Source organism: Meles meles, chromosome 8 (assembly GCF_922984935.1).
Source record: "Meles meles chromosome 8, mMelMel3.1 paternal haplotype, whole genome shotgun sequence".
Taxonomy (NCBI): Eukaryota; Metazoa; Chordata; class Mammalia; order Carnivora; family Mustelidae; genus Meles; species Meles meles.
Genome location: NC_060073.1, coordinates 49,804,618 through 49,818,812, shown reverse-complemented (window position 1 = coordinate 49,818,812; position 14,195 = coordinate 49,804,618). Strand labels below are relative to the sequence as shown.

Sequence of the window (14,195 nt, the reverse complement as noted above, 5' to 3'; positions counted from 1 at the left end):
GCCCTGTCCCTCTCCCAGCGACCTAACCCAGAGGTCACCTGCATTCAGCTGCCTTTCATGCCAAGAACCAGTCTGGTCTCTCTCTGAGAGCCCTCTCTGGATGCTCACTATGCACAGATGCTAGGGAGTTAACACCCCAAGAACCATCCTCAATCAGTGAGAGGCAGGCTATGAGGATAAATACCCCAGCTCCCTCCCCACTCAAAGGGGCAGTCTCTCTCTGAGGACCCTCAGTGGAGCCTAGCAGTGACCTGCTCAGTAGCACAGCCTTTATTCCCTCTCTTCTCTTCCATCTTACTTTCCCATTTCCTCCTAGTGTTTCTGGGATCGCTTCCCAAATACATTATTTGCTCCCAAGCCTTTGCTGCAGGGCCTGGTGGTGGTGGGCAGACTCCAACAGCCCCCAGGACGGCCCCTTCCCTGATACCAGTAGGGCCACAGCTATGTCTCCTTCCCACCCCACTGCCTGGGTACAAGAGAGACCCTTGTAGAGGGCCAGCTGACTAGTTCCCAGGGCTCACTCTCCTCCTGGCTCATCTTCCACATGTGTTCCCCTCTGGTGTCAGGTTTCTGAGGCTGCTGTTCTCAGATCCCCCAGGCTCATGAGCCCTCATGACACCTACTCCAGATATATCTGTCAACCTGAAACTGTACCCAATTTCCCCTTGTGGATTTACTGCCGCGCCCCACCCTGAGTGGGCAGTGGACAATGGGACCAGCTCACAGCTGGGTGGACTCCGAAAGAGGCCACATCATGGCCTACTTGTGCCGGTTAGATACTCTGTCTAGGAATTTAAAACAAGAGACACAAAGAGAAGTTCTAGTTCGTGGCTGGCAGTTTCCCAACACTATCTTTGACTCTGGGCTATTTTTACTTCATAAAACTAATCCTCAAAAAGATTCTGTTTTTTTAAAAAATCACTGTCTTCTATTCCCACATGTACTAAATGAGGCACCTCTTTTCCTGTCTCTCCCAACCGGATTTGCTAAGCTGGGGTGGATATGGGAGAGGAATTTCCATGTTTCCGTGCAGCCCAAAAACACTGAACTAGAAGTGGGGAGTCTGGAAGACACAGAAGCTCAAATGATCAAACAAGGATTTGGTCAGTAACTGCTGTGTTTGACCCTGAGAGGACTGCGAGATGTCTGAAACTCAATCACTGGCTTCACTGTCATCACCACCATCACCACCATCCCCATCATCACCATCACCATCACCACCATCATCACCATCATCACCATCACCACCATCACCATCACCACCATCATCATCCCCATCATCACCATCATCATCCCCATTATCACCATCACCATCACCACCATCATCACCATCATCACCATCACCATCACCATTACCATCATCACCACCATCACCATCACCACCATCATCACCATCACCACCATCACCACCATCATCACCATCATCACCATCCCCATCATCATCATCCCCATCATCACCATCACCATCATCCCCATCATCACCATCACCACCATCACCACAATCATCACCATCATCACCATCACCACCATCACCACCATCATCATCACCATCATCACCATCACCACCACCATCATCATCACCACCACCATCATCATCACCATCACCACCATCATCACCATCACCACCATCATCACCATCACCATCATCACCATCACCATCACCACCATCATCACCATCACCACCATCACCACCATCACCATCATCATCACCATCATCACCATCACCACCATCACCACCATCATCACCACCACCATCATCATCACCACCATCATCACCATCACCATCATCCACATCATCACCATCACCATCACCACCATCACCACCATCATCCCCATCATCACCATCACCATCATCACCATCACCATCATCACCATCACCACCATCATTACCATCACCATCACCATCAGCAGCACCACCACCACCATCACCACCATCCTCACCATCACCATCATCCGCATCATCACCATCACCATCATCACCATCACCATCACCACCATCATCATCAGCTTCACCATCATCATCATCATCATCACCATCATCATCATCATCACCACAGTGACAGCCTCCATGTTTGGGCATCATCTATGCCTGAGCCACTGCACCGTAACTTCCATGGCTCCTTGGATATCACAGCACTCCCACTAGGAAGGTGTTGTTGCCCTTACTCTGCAGATGAAGAGAACGAGGTGAAGAGAAGTGGAGGGACCTGCCTATGCTCAAAACATCATTAGTAGGAGGAGGCAAAGCTCAGACAGAACTCGGGTTCGTCTGACTCCAAATTTGGGGCCTTGTCCAGCATGTGCTTCTGCTCTGCCTGAGCAGCTTATTCATTTACTGGGGAAAGTGCAGAGCCCCACAACTAAACCTGTTTGAGGATGATTATGATGGCTTCTAGAAGCATGCCAGGGGTTCAAAAAATAGAAAAGAAAGGCCTCCAGGAGGAGGAGGCATGATTAAGCTGGTCTCCAGGACAGGTAGGATTTGAATGGAAAGGAGCCCAGAGAAGGCAAAGCTGTGGCCACCTGGACAAGAACTGTGTGTGTTGTGGGCTGGGGCACAGGGTCCGTGCTGGGCACAGAATAAAATGGTGGATGATGGAGAGAGAGACTGACAGGCAGTTCTAAAGCAGAGGGTGTTGGCCTGGTTCTCAACCAGCAGAGTGCATCAGGGTCATACCTGACAACGGTATCTATCATAGATATATAATCAAGAGAGTTATGCCTATACACTTACACACACACCAGATCCCTTCCCAGACCTGCTGAGTCAAAACTTCTGCAGGTGCAGGGGCACCTGTGTGGGTTAAAGCCTCTGCGTTCAGCTCAGGTCATGATCTCAGAGTCCTGGGATCAAGTCCTGCATCGGGCTCTCTGCTCAGCCGGGAGCCGGCTTCCCCCCTCTCTCTGCCTGCCTCTATGCCTACTTGTGATCTCTCTCTGTGTCAAATAAAATAAAAAAAATCTTAAAAAAAAAAAAAAGAACTTCCACAGGTGCGATCCAAGATATTAAAGAGCTTCTAAAATGGTTCTGAGGTATTCCCTCCCCTGCACTTGCCCCCAGGGAAAACCTTTGCTCCAAACTAAACGAAGTTGTAACAAGTTCTAAAGACTAGTTGGTAAATAATAAAGAGCCTGGAGAAGATAGAGACGGGAGTGAGGGAACTGGCCAAAATGAGATGTGGGAGTAGGAAGTCATACCTGGGGGAAGTGGGGACCTGCTAGGTAGCAGAGATTACAAATAAGTCCACGTGGGCCAAGCCCCTGAGAGCTAGCCACAAGGTCAGGCATAAAGTTGCCCGTAGCACGTCAGAAGCAAGTGCCAAGGCTCTGGAGTTAGGGAAGGTGGGGCCAAGTACCAGCATCTGTGACCTTGGGCAAGACACCAAGCATCTCTCAACCCCAGCTTTCTCATTTGTGTAGTGGAGAAGGTCCTACTCTGCTGAGTGGATGCAAGAATTAAGGACCACGAAATCCAAGTGCCTGCCTCAGCAACTGGTACCCAGCACAGACGTAATGCGTAGCTACTCTCCTAGTGGTGTCCTGGAAGAAGGCAGTTTTAGAAGAAGCTGGTTTGCTAGGGCAGGTGCGGGTTGAAGGAGAAAGAGCAGACAGTAGATACCATGTGCGGGAAGAATTTGCTAACGGAATAGAGAAGAATTGGAACGGAGCTAAGGCAGGAGACAGGATGAGCGTGAAGAGGATTAAAAAAAAATTTTTTTAAAGTACGAGATCTTGGCATATTTTGTGAGAGAAAAGATACAGCTGGAAAAGGGTAAGAGACTCAGATGCTTCAGAGGCCATATCCAGAAGCAGAAGGGAACGTTTTCATGCTTTTAAAAATTCCCATTGGAATCTGAATCCTCCAGTTCGGCTTTCAAATAATTGACAACTTACCAAATCTGGAGTCTGCTTTGGGCTGAGCAGAGAGTCTTCTTATAAAACCTCCTCCCTCTCAACCAGTGGTTATTTCAATAGAATGAGCTAATAGTTCTCTAATGGCAACATGAACTTGAAGTACGGTTTACGATGGAAATTTCAACCACAACTATTGTGGCCACTAGCAAGAGAAACTTAAGCCCAAAGAAGAGGAGTTATTTCATAAAGGAGGAATGTGCATGTTATAAAATATGGCATTTATGGTTGGTTCACTCTGCGTGTCTGTTGAAAGGGGTATAGTAGGAAAAATTGGAGAGACAAATCGAGGCTTAGTATTGGGGTTCTTCCTAGGACTGGGTAAGGTGATAAAGAATATTCCAGAATATGTCAGATACGGATATCACCAAAAGCAGGGGGAAGGGAGGAGAAGAAAGTGCTTTTATCCTCAAAACACATTTACCAGTAACATACAGAATATTAAGACCGGAAAGCAGAACAGCCCAGATTGAACCATTTGAACACTGGCTTCCCCAAATAATGATCCTACAAGCAGAGGATCTTTCCCTAAAGAGCAATCAGCAGCTTGAGTCAGCTGGAGTATTTAAAATGTCAGGCAGTTACTTGAAAGCAGATTCATGGCGCAACCATGTAAACAACCAATGCATCTGGCCTGGTCCTTTCCCCAGACAACAAGTAAATAGCAACTATCCCGTGTTTATGAGACGGAAGGGGCCTCCTGGAAGTCTCTTTTTAAAAAGTTAATACTAAGCGCCACAATCTCTTGAGACTCTGTGGTGTTTCTTGGTTGTCCCCATGCTGGTACTATTTAGAGGGTGATAATGGCAGCCTTTCTTTATCCAGACGGCAAGGACCTCCCGTAACCCTGACAACAGCCCCAGAGGGTGACTTATATTACACAACCTCACTTAACCCCATTTTAGATGGTCAGGTAGCTTGCTTTACTTGCATCCTCATTTAAATCCCTGCTTATCCTAAATGGAGTTGGGGGGAGGGAGACATTTCCTGGACCCCACCAGGAACGGCAGAGCTAGGATCCGCTGAAGGAAAGTTGATCCCCACAGCCTGTTCTGCCACTCAGGGGTCCAGCCTCTCTCAACCCGTATCCATGGCCATCGAGGATGCTCTCTGGGGCAGGCCCAGGTGGGCACAGAGGGGGACAGAGGTGACAGCCAGCAACTCTTCCTGGTGGCAACCAGCCCATCTTCACAATGCAAGCAGAGTGGCATCTGGAAGGAGGAAGCTGGGGCCCTGGCAGAGCCAATGGGAAGGATTTCCATGGAGGAGATGTGCCACTCATATCCTGCTGAGCCCAAACTGCTCTAATCAATGAAGAGACCAGAGAGGCCCCCATGGCTCCTTCCTCTCCCTCAGCAAGAGCTACCATCAGAAGACCGTGTGGCACAAACAAGATCACAGAGAACAGAAACTTGGGAGTTGACCTCATCAGTCTCACTAGGAATCCATGCGCAGGCAAGAAAATCCTGGAACCCAGATAAGGAAACCAGATGACCCGCCCCGCCCTGGCACCAGAAAGATCACCAGAAGGATCACGAGTCAGTTAATAGGAAGGGGCAGAGTTAAGAGCTATGGGGGCCCATCTGACTCCCCTCTCCTTTTAATTATTTCATGTCATGTCATGTCATGATTCTTTTGCTTTCACAGGAAACAATGTCTGTCCATGGGTTTTGGAATCTGGCCTGTCCAGTGGATGTTCAGGACAGCTTCCCACACAACTGCCTCCCAATCCAGTGTCCCCCACGGCACACTCCATCAGACTGCCTGCTCTGGGAGGCAGGATTGTGGGAAGAAAGCAACGTCTCCCAGCAGACCAGAGCTAGCATTTGAGGCTCTGTCCCAGTGGAATGTGGAGAAGCAGGGGTGGGAAGACACCTCAGCCACGAGCCTGGACATCTGGTCTCTTGCTGACTCCTTCACTGGGATGGCTAGCTTCTCTCCAAAGACAGGCTGCAGCCAAAGCCAGGCACAACAGTGACCATGTGCCCCAACCCCAGGCACCAGGGACAGCTCCGGACACCAGGGCTGGGTGAACTGAGGCAGCCGCCTCACCAGCCGGGGCAGCCCTGCCAACACCTAGGTGATCAGCCTAGAGGATGCTATCCATAGCGTCTGGTCCTAGGAGGTGACCGAAGAAAGGAGCCAGGCCAAGCTTTGCTAAGGTATCTGGTATCTGATGGTAACAGCTACTGTGTATTGCCCACCTATTCTACAACAGGTGCCCACACAGACCATGGCATTTAATTCTAACAGGAAACTAAGAAGAGGATGTTAAGGGACTTGCCCAACGTTGCCCAGCTAGTGAGTGGCAGAGGAGGACCACGAGCCTAGGGCTGACTCCAAAGCACTGCTGGGGTGGAGTGGGTGGCCGTTCATACTGCCCCCCCCATCTGAAAATTCACACTGCTGGGATTTAAGATTCTGACTTTCCTTCTCTGCCTCGCATGGCATTGGGGGAAACCCATACAGACCAGCAGCAAAGCTGTCTGGGCTTTTTGTCCCCACACGGCATCCTAACTATGTCTTGGGAAGATGGCACAAACTCAAAGCCCAACGTAACAAGCTAGAACTTGAGATCCTCGGCCTCTCTGCAAAACCACAGAGCCCGCGCGTACCAGGAGCCAGCAAGCATCCGCTTACACAGGGGGGCGGGTAAATGCACACTTGAAGACAATTGCGGGGTAGCGGCCAGCAGGGCGTAAACAGGTGGTGACCCTGGCTGCCCCTGGGTGAGCCCAGCCGGAGACTCTCGGTGAACAGGCTCAGATCCAGACCCATCGTCAGGAAGTCAGAATGAGGTGGGAGTTGAGCTCACCCTGCACGGCCAGCCGAATCACTCTGTATCTGCAGCCGGCTCTTCCCGGCCCTTTCGCGGAACTGGGTACCCCGGCCAGCGCTCGCAGCGCGCGGCTTGCCCCGGCCTCCCACGGCCCCCGCCAGGCGCTCCCCCGAACCCCAGCCCGCCAGACGCACCCACCTCCTCCACCGCGCTGCGCAGTTTGTGCTGCGTGTCCTCCATCAGCTCCTCAACCTCGCGGAACATCTCGTTGAGGGTGGCCTCCTCCTGCGGGTAGCTGAGAGCCGGGGCGGGCTCAACGGGCGCCGCAGTCGCTGTGGGAGCCGGCGCGGGGGCCGTGGGGACCGCCGCCGCCAGCAGCAGGCACAGCAGGGTGCTTACGAGCCGCCGCATCTCCGCTCTGCTCCCGCCGCCGCCGCCGCCTGCGTCCCGGAACCTGATCAGAAGCGCGCCGACCACCCCCTCGTCCGCCCCGCAGCCCCGCCCCGCGCCCCGGCCCGCCCCCTACGCCCCTCTTCCCCGCACCCACCCTGGAGGAGACAAACCCGAGGGCCCTCCCGACGCGGCCCCCCGGCTCCGCTCCAGCCCCGCGCCCCCTCCCCTCCGCACCCCCACTCTCTCCTCGGGCCGGGGCTGAGCTCTTCCCCCATCCCCAGGGATGGCCTCCTCCCCGGAGCAACAACCCAACAGAGTTCCCAACACCCGCGGCGCCCCCGATCACCCCCGCGCCATCCCGGGTTCTATCCCGGCCTCTCCACGACCAGGTCCGAGCGCAGCTCTGGAGCCGCGACCCCACTCCCACCCCAGCCCCGTGCAGCCCACTCCGGGGCGATCAACCCCCTTCGGCACCCTCCCCGCGGGGTCGGAACCCAGTCGAGCGTCCACCCCTCACCAGCCCGGGCGAGACCTAGCACAGCCCCCCGCCCCTCCATTCCCCGCCGCCATCCCTCACCCACCGGACTGGACCGAGCTGTGCGCGGGCTGGACCTGCCAGACCTCGCTGGGACGCCGCCGCAGGCTGCGGGCACAGGAACTGGGGCGGGAGCTGCGCGGGGGCGGGGAGCGCGCGGGGATGCGGCAGCGCTGGTACCCGGCTAGCCCGCAGCGCGCCCCGCCCGGCGGGAGGGGCTGCCGCCCGGACCCACGCCATTGGCCGCCGGCCGCCCGCGACCTCGCGCCGCAGGCCAGCTTCCTCTGCCTCCGCTAGGCGCCCCTTCCCTGCATCCCTCGGCCGCCGCCGCATCCCGGTCCATTGTCATTCGGACCGGGATTCCCGCTGTAGCTTATGGCGGACGCGGGGAGGGTGTGCTTCCCGGGCCCCCCTTGCCCTTTCCAAGCCATCCTCTGGCCGGCATGCAGGGCAAAGCCCCAGCCCCTCAGCCTGGCGGCCAAGGCCGGTCACTGGCTGGCCTTCATCCGCCTGCCATGCTTGACGCCTTACTCCGGCCAAAATAACCCACTTGTAGCTCCCGGAGCTCGTGAGAATGTCAGCGAGCTCCTCCAGGCGACATAACAGTGGCTGAGAGCAGGCAGCGGCGGCCAGACTGCCTGGTGTGAATCCCAGCTCTGCTCCTTACGACTTTACCAACCTGGCCAAGTCCCCAGATGTGTCTGCGCTCCGCTTAGCCCGTACGGAAAATGGAGGTTAGTGTAGTCAATGTATCTAGTAGTTAACGAGCAGAACGCATGCAGGCGAGTGTGGGGCACGTGGTAAGCGGGAGATGTGAGCTAATCGTCGTGGGAACGCAACTTTGTCTTACTCATCGCAGTCTCCCCAGCATCTAGAACGAGGGGCACTCACTGTTTTCTAACACTTTTTAAAATATGTGAGTATCCAGAACAGGAAGCACTCACATATTTTTTTAATGAAGGAGTGTTTTCTTTCCCCCTGCCCTGAAGATTTTATTTATTTATTTGAGAGAGTGACAGAGAGAGAGGGAGAGAGGAGGAGAAGGAGGAGGAGCAAGGGGAAGAGGGAGGGAGAAGCAGACGCCCTGCTGAGCAGGGAGCCCGCCATGGGGCTAGATTCCATGACTCTGGGATCACTACCCAAGCTGCAGGCAGTTGGTTAAGGGACTGAGCCACACAGGCGCCCCAAATGAGTATTTCCTTAAACCTCCTCCTATTTTTCCCTAAAACTCTTTCTGTCTGGCGAGCTCTCCCTCCTCCTGATGGTGTAGCTAACTCTTCCACATCTTTCAAGAACTGGGAGTCTATCCTGAGCTCTCCCAACTGTCCCCCATTCCTCCTCTGTTTCCCTTCCCACGTGCTGCCCTATTGCCCCAGATTTGCCATGGTCTTACTAGTCCGTGGCCCATTTTCCCCCAGTGACCAGGAGGAGCCCCTCGGTGACAGAGAATGGCTTGCTCACCTTTGTGTTCCCACCACCAGAGCCATAATACACACTCGGCTCCTGAGAAATGCATGGGCTAATCAGCATAACAAGAGCTATTTTTTAAGAAAGATTTTATTTATTTATTTATTTGAGATACAGTGACAGAGAGCATGAGAGAGAGCAAGAGAGAGTGAGCATGAGTGGGAGGGTGGAAGGGCGGAGGGAGAAGGAGAAGAAGGTTCCCTGCTAAGTGGGGAGCCCGGCATGGGGCTCCATCCCAGGACCTGAGCTGAAGGCAGATGCTTAACCAACTGAGACACCCAGGCATCCCAACAATAGCTATTCTTATTTTGAGATAGCAATACTTAGGGCCATGTATCAGGACAAGGTGTTGACTCATTGATCTCAGACAGCCACTGACGTTGGTAGGACTACTTCTATTCCCATTTTACAAGTAAGGACACTTTCCTGAGGCCATGTAGCCATTACGTGGTTGAACTGGGACTCGAACCCAGGAATCTGGTTCCAGAGTCTTTATCCTTTGCTGTTCAACTCCTCTGCTCTAAACTGGCTGGGAGGTTTTGGAGCTGAGTTGGGAGTATTAAATGAACAATTCCTGCAGATGACCACTTGGAAAACATGTGTCTGAGGATGAAGGAATTCAGGACATGCCACTGCAAATTATTTTGAGCTGAGGGTGCTTGAGAAATAGCAGATGCAGGAGGGCTCTCAGACCTCCCCTTTCTACCTAAAAACAGGCCATGAGATGCCATGTGAGGAAGGTGCCTTCCCTGTACCAGCAAGAGAAGAATGTCTTTAGCATTAAGTAGGTACTGGGAACTGATGTCAAAATGGGTCAGTACTAGCAAAATCACTAAAATGACACTATCTTCTACTGGTTCCCCCCTCCCCCCAAATCTGGTCACTTCTCCACAATTTACCCTCCAGAGCCTAAAGCCCTTTGCCTGTCATTTCTTCACAAATGTAACGTCTCTTTGTCTAAAAAGTCTGTAAGCTTCCCGCCCTGGTCACTTTCTTGGGTCCTCATTTTCTTGCAAAGGCTCCCATGTACGTGTGATGTCATAATAAAATTCATACACCTTCTGTTACTCTGCCTTATGTCAGTTCAATTCTTAGGCCCAGCTCGAGACTCTACAAGGGTAGAGGAAAAATGTTTCCTCCCCTACAGGGCTCATGGCCTCTTCATCCTGTTCCTACACTTGAGTCCACAGCAGAGTGTCAAGTGGGAAGAAAGCATATTTAAGGCCTTCTCGGCACTGGACACTATGCACACGGAGACACTGTGCACGTCGAGACTCAGAGAAGTTAGGCCATCCTCTCAAAGCCAGACAATAAGTGAGGGGTCGTCTGGGAGGAGACTCAGGAGTGGCTGACTCTGAAATTAGTCATTATTCCTCATGACTGCCTTTCCTCGTGGAACTTTCTGCATCACTGTTTATCATAAAAATGAGGCTTCTCGCTATGTTCTCTTCAGCTTCTGAGCCTCTGGGCTGGGCTCTCCTGCGAATCCAGAGAAGGCCCCCTTCCCCAGTATCCCCTTCTCTGTCCTCTGGGTATTCAGCCCCTCACCTATTCCTTAGCTTTCTGGAGGCAGCTGAGCCCATGCAAGGACCTGGAGCCAACTTCCCCCTTGAGGCCCACATTCTAGGAAGAAACTGACATAGGTCTGCAGGCTGTGGCCAGGGGGCACCCCTGGGCCAGGCCAAGAGCTGCCAGGGTGTAGATCTGTAGAGCAAACTGTGCTCCTTCAGCCTTCCATGATGCTGGCTGTGAAGACTGGAAATTGTCCTGAATAAGAACTTATCTTCTGCCTTACGTGTTCTGCCATGAGGTCTGGAGGTCTTGACTTTCAGACTGAACTTAAAAAAATAACAAAAAATCAAAAAACACATTGAGTTACCCCAAGTGTCAGGTGAAGGGCTATGTACTTTCTCATATGGGGTCTATAATTTATGCTCCAAAATGTGGGGATGTACTGATAGCTCCCATTATTAAGTGCAACTACAAAAGAAATGAGCAACAATGACAACAACAAAATGGGGATGGGGAGGGAAAAAAAGGTAAGAACATTTATGGGCCTCGGTATAAGAAAATAGAAGTGTCCCCCCTGCCCAGCTTCTTGCCAATCTGATCACCAGCCTGAGGCATTCACAGGCAATGAGGAAAGACACTAGGGTCGGCCGAGAGATGGCCCCGACTAGATCCACACACAGTCTGGGCTCTAGGAAGCTTGGAGCAGGGGTAGGGGAAGCCCTGTGGGTTTGGAACCTGAGTTGAGAAAGGGTCACTCTCTAAATGGCTACTGTGAGGTGACGGGTCCATGGGCACACAGAGCAGGCCAAGCTGGCCAGAGCTGGCCAGATCAATCATCTTTAGGATGAGGAACATTCTAGAATTCCATAATTTCTATTATATCACTGGTCTAAGTTCTGTAACAGTTAAGGACTTTTTTTTTTCTTTTAAGGTTTTGGAAGCACTCTCTAATTATAATTTTAAAATTCTAAGTTTTCCCATTTTCTCTATGAAGGACCTAGAGGATCCTAAACTGGGTTCTTATTCCATTACTGAGGAAGTGGGAGCAGAGTGGGTGTTGTCTGCTAAAAATTACCTAGAAAGCTAGCACCCACACAGCAAATTCACGGGCAGCTGTCCGCCCTCCAGAAACTCGTGACCATGTGCTCATGGAGACGCGTATAAAGATGTTTACGGAAGCCACTATTTACAGTAGCAGAAAATGTGAAAACCACTCACTTAGTGGTTTTTTTCGGCAGGAGAATGGTAACACTGGGATTTCTACAAACAAGAGAATACAGCCATTAACATAATGAATACTATTTCTAGGCAACAACATGGATAGACCTCAGAAGAAATAACGTGGAGCAGGAAAAGACAATTTGCAGAATGGTATGTATACAATACTGTTTGTGCATGTTTTAAAAACACAAATGGCCATTTCTATGGGTCATGGATGCTACGAATGTAGTTAGAAAAATACAGAAATGTGTAGGCTGCTCCTGAGGCCGAAGGCAGAGGAAGAGATGGGGGCTCTCCTCACTTGGATTTATAACACTTTCTTTCTTTCAGAAAGAGAGTGCACCGGCAGGGAGAGGTTCTGAGTTAGAAGTGTCCAAATACTGACATGTCTTGAATCATCACGGTTGATCAGCTACATGTGGGTAGAAGGGAGTGTCCGCTGTTATTTTCCATATGCTTGAAAGTTTGTGAATAAATTGAACCCCTCCCCCCCAAAAAGCAATAGGCGAGTCCCCCCACCCCCATCCCACTGCCCGGAATAAAACAAAGTGAAAACCTCCTAGTGCCAAACAGACATTTCTTAGATCTGCTCTTAACAGAAATGCTCACCTCCCCGAGGCCCAGCGGTGGCCTCCATTACTGTGAGGTGAGAAGCAGGAGTGGGAGGGTCCCCACAGGCCTGCAGGGAGGGGCCTTTCTTTTCATAAAAGGCTCTTCTGTCTGCCTTGAAGGGTCACAGCTTTCCTCCTGGGGTGGGTGGTGGGGCCCGAGAGCTCCAGTGGATGGGGCTTATCTGCCCCCTATGCAAACAAGGAAACCTCAGGGATTCGGAACTTAGGGGCACCCAGTCTGCATAGATGACTGTTATACATTGATTTTTTTTTTTTTAAGATTTCATTTATTTATTTGACAGACAGAGATCACAAGTAGGCAGAGAGGCAGGTGGGGGGCGGGTGTGGTGGCGGGGGTGAGGAGCTCTCTGTTGAGCAGAGAGCCTGATGCAGGACTCGATCCCAGGACCCTGAGATCATGACCTGAACTGAAGGCAGAGGCCCAACCCACTGAGCCATTCATGGGAGCCTGCGTGGCTCAGTGGGCTGGGCGTCTGCCTTCACACAGGTTATGATCTCAGGGTCCTGGGATGGAGCCTCTCAACCTGCTTCCTGCTAGGCAGGGAGTCCACTTCTCCCTCCTCACCTGTGTGCGCGCGCTCTCTCTCTCTCTCAAATAAAATCTTTTTTAAAAAATGTAAAAAAGGAAAAAGAAACTGTAACAATTCAGAATAATTAATTCTATCTGGGGAAGGTTTGTTACCCATCTCCCTTTTTTTTTTTTTCCTTTCCCTTCCCTCTTCAATAGACTATTCTGAACATATTCAGAACATAATCTGGAAGAAAATGTGAAGAGTTGGCTCGGAGATCAGGTATCCGCGTGGCTGTTCATTATCTGTTTTCCCTGCGCGAATGCGAGTCATGTGAGATTGCCCAGTCTCCCTGTCCCTCCACCACCTCCAGGGTGGCCAGGGAGCCTGCTAGGGGCTGGGGCCCGGCCCTCAAGGACCCTACCATTTCTGAAGAAACAGAGAAGTCAGCAGAGAATGCCAGAACAGTAAGGCGGCCAGGGCACTCTGGTGGTGATGAAATTTTAGAATATAAGTGAGGTTCAGTGGGGTGGAGTCCGGAGCTGACAACCAAGAATGAATTCTTGAGACGACTTTGGTGCAAAATGGTGGCTTATTAAAGCACAGGGACAGGACCCGAGGGCAGAAAGAGCTGCCCCAGGGTTGTGAGGGGTGGTTGATTATGCACCATGGGGTTGGGGGAGGTAAGGAAAAAGGGAGGTTTCAATAGAACTTTCATATGCTAGAGAGGACCTACAGGATACCGGAGGCCTTGCCACTGCCAGGTTAAGGTGGTTATTCCCCTCTAGCAAGGTATTGACATTAAGATAGTTGGGAGATCCCTGGGAAAATGTCACAGAGGTCCCATCCAGGAGTTGGGGGAGGGGGAAAGTTGCAGGGTGTCCGCTTCTGCTTCGTCCTCAGCCAGCCTTCTGTTCCCTCATCAGTGGGATCCAGGAATCCTCATGGATGACCCTCCTCTCCCACCCCTTTGATTGGGCCAGAGACAAACCCTTATCTAAAGCTTAAGCCCTCAAATTCTGTCTTGGGTTTGAGGCTGGAGACACCATTCAAAAGCCAACTTGGAGAGAGAGTCAGAGACAGAGTGATAGAGGGAGACGGATATTAAGAAAAAGAGATTTGTGGGGTGCCTGGGTGGCTTAAAGCCTCAGTGGGTTAAAGCCTCTGCCTTTGGCTCAGGTCATGATCCCAGGGTCCTGGGATCGAGCCCCACATTGGGTTCTCTGCTCCGCAGG

The 14,195-nt window shown here is 51.8% G+C and overlaps 1 protein-coding gene across 1 annotated transcript in view; it reads right to left on the bottom strand.

Annotated features, from left to right (window-relative positions):
• Positions 1–7,819, bottom strand: part of DKK3 (dickkopf WNT signaling pathway inhibitor 3) — a 44,407-nt gene extending 36,588 nt beyond the window's left edge. Inside the window, exons 1-2 of the mRNA XM_046017874.1 lie at positions 7,666–7,819; positions 6,890–7,131 (exon numbers count right to left, since the gene is read on the bottom strand). Of these exons, the coding sequence (XP_045873830.1) occupies positions 6,890–7,102 (213 nt within the window). The 5' untranslated portion in view covers positions 7,103–7,131; positions 7,666–7,819. The remainder of the gene's footprint in view (positions 1–6,889; positions 7,132–7,665) is intronic.
• Positions 7,820–14,195: the final 6,376 nt, after the last annotated feature.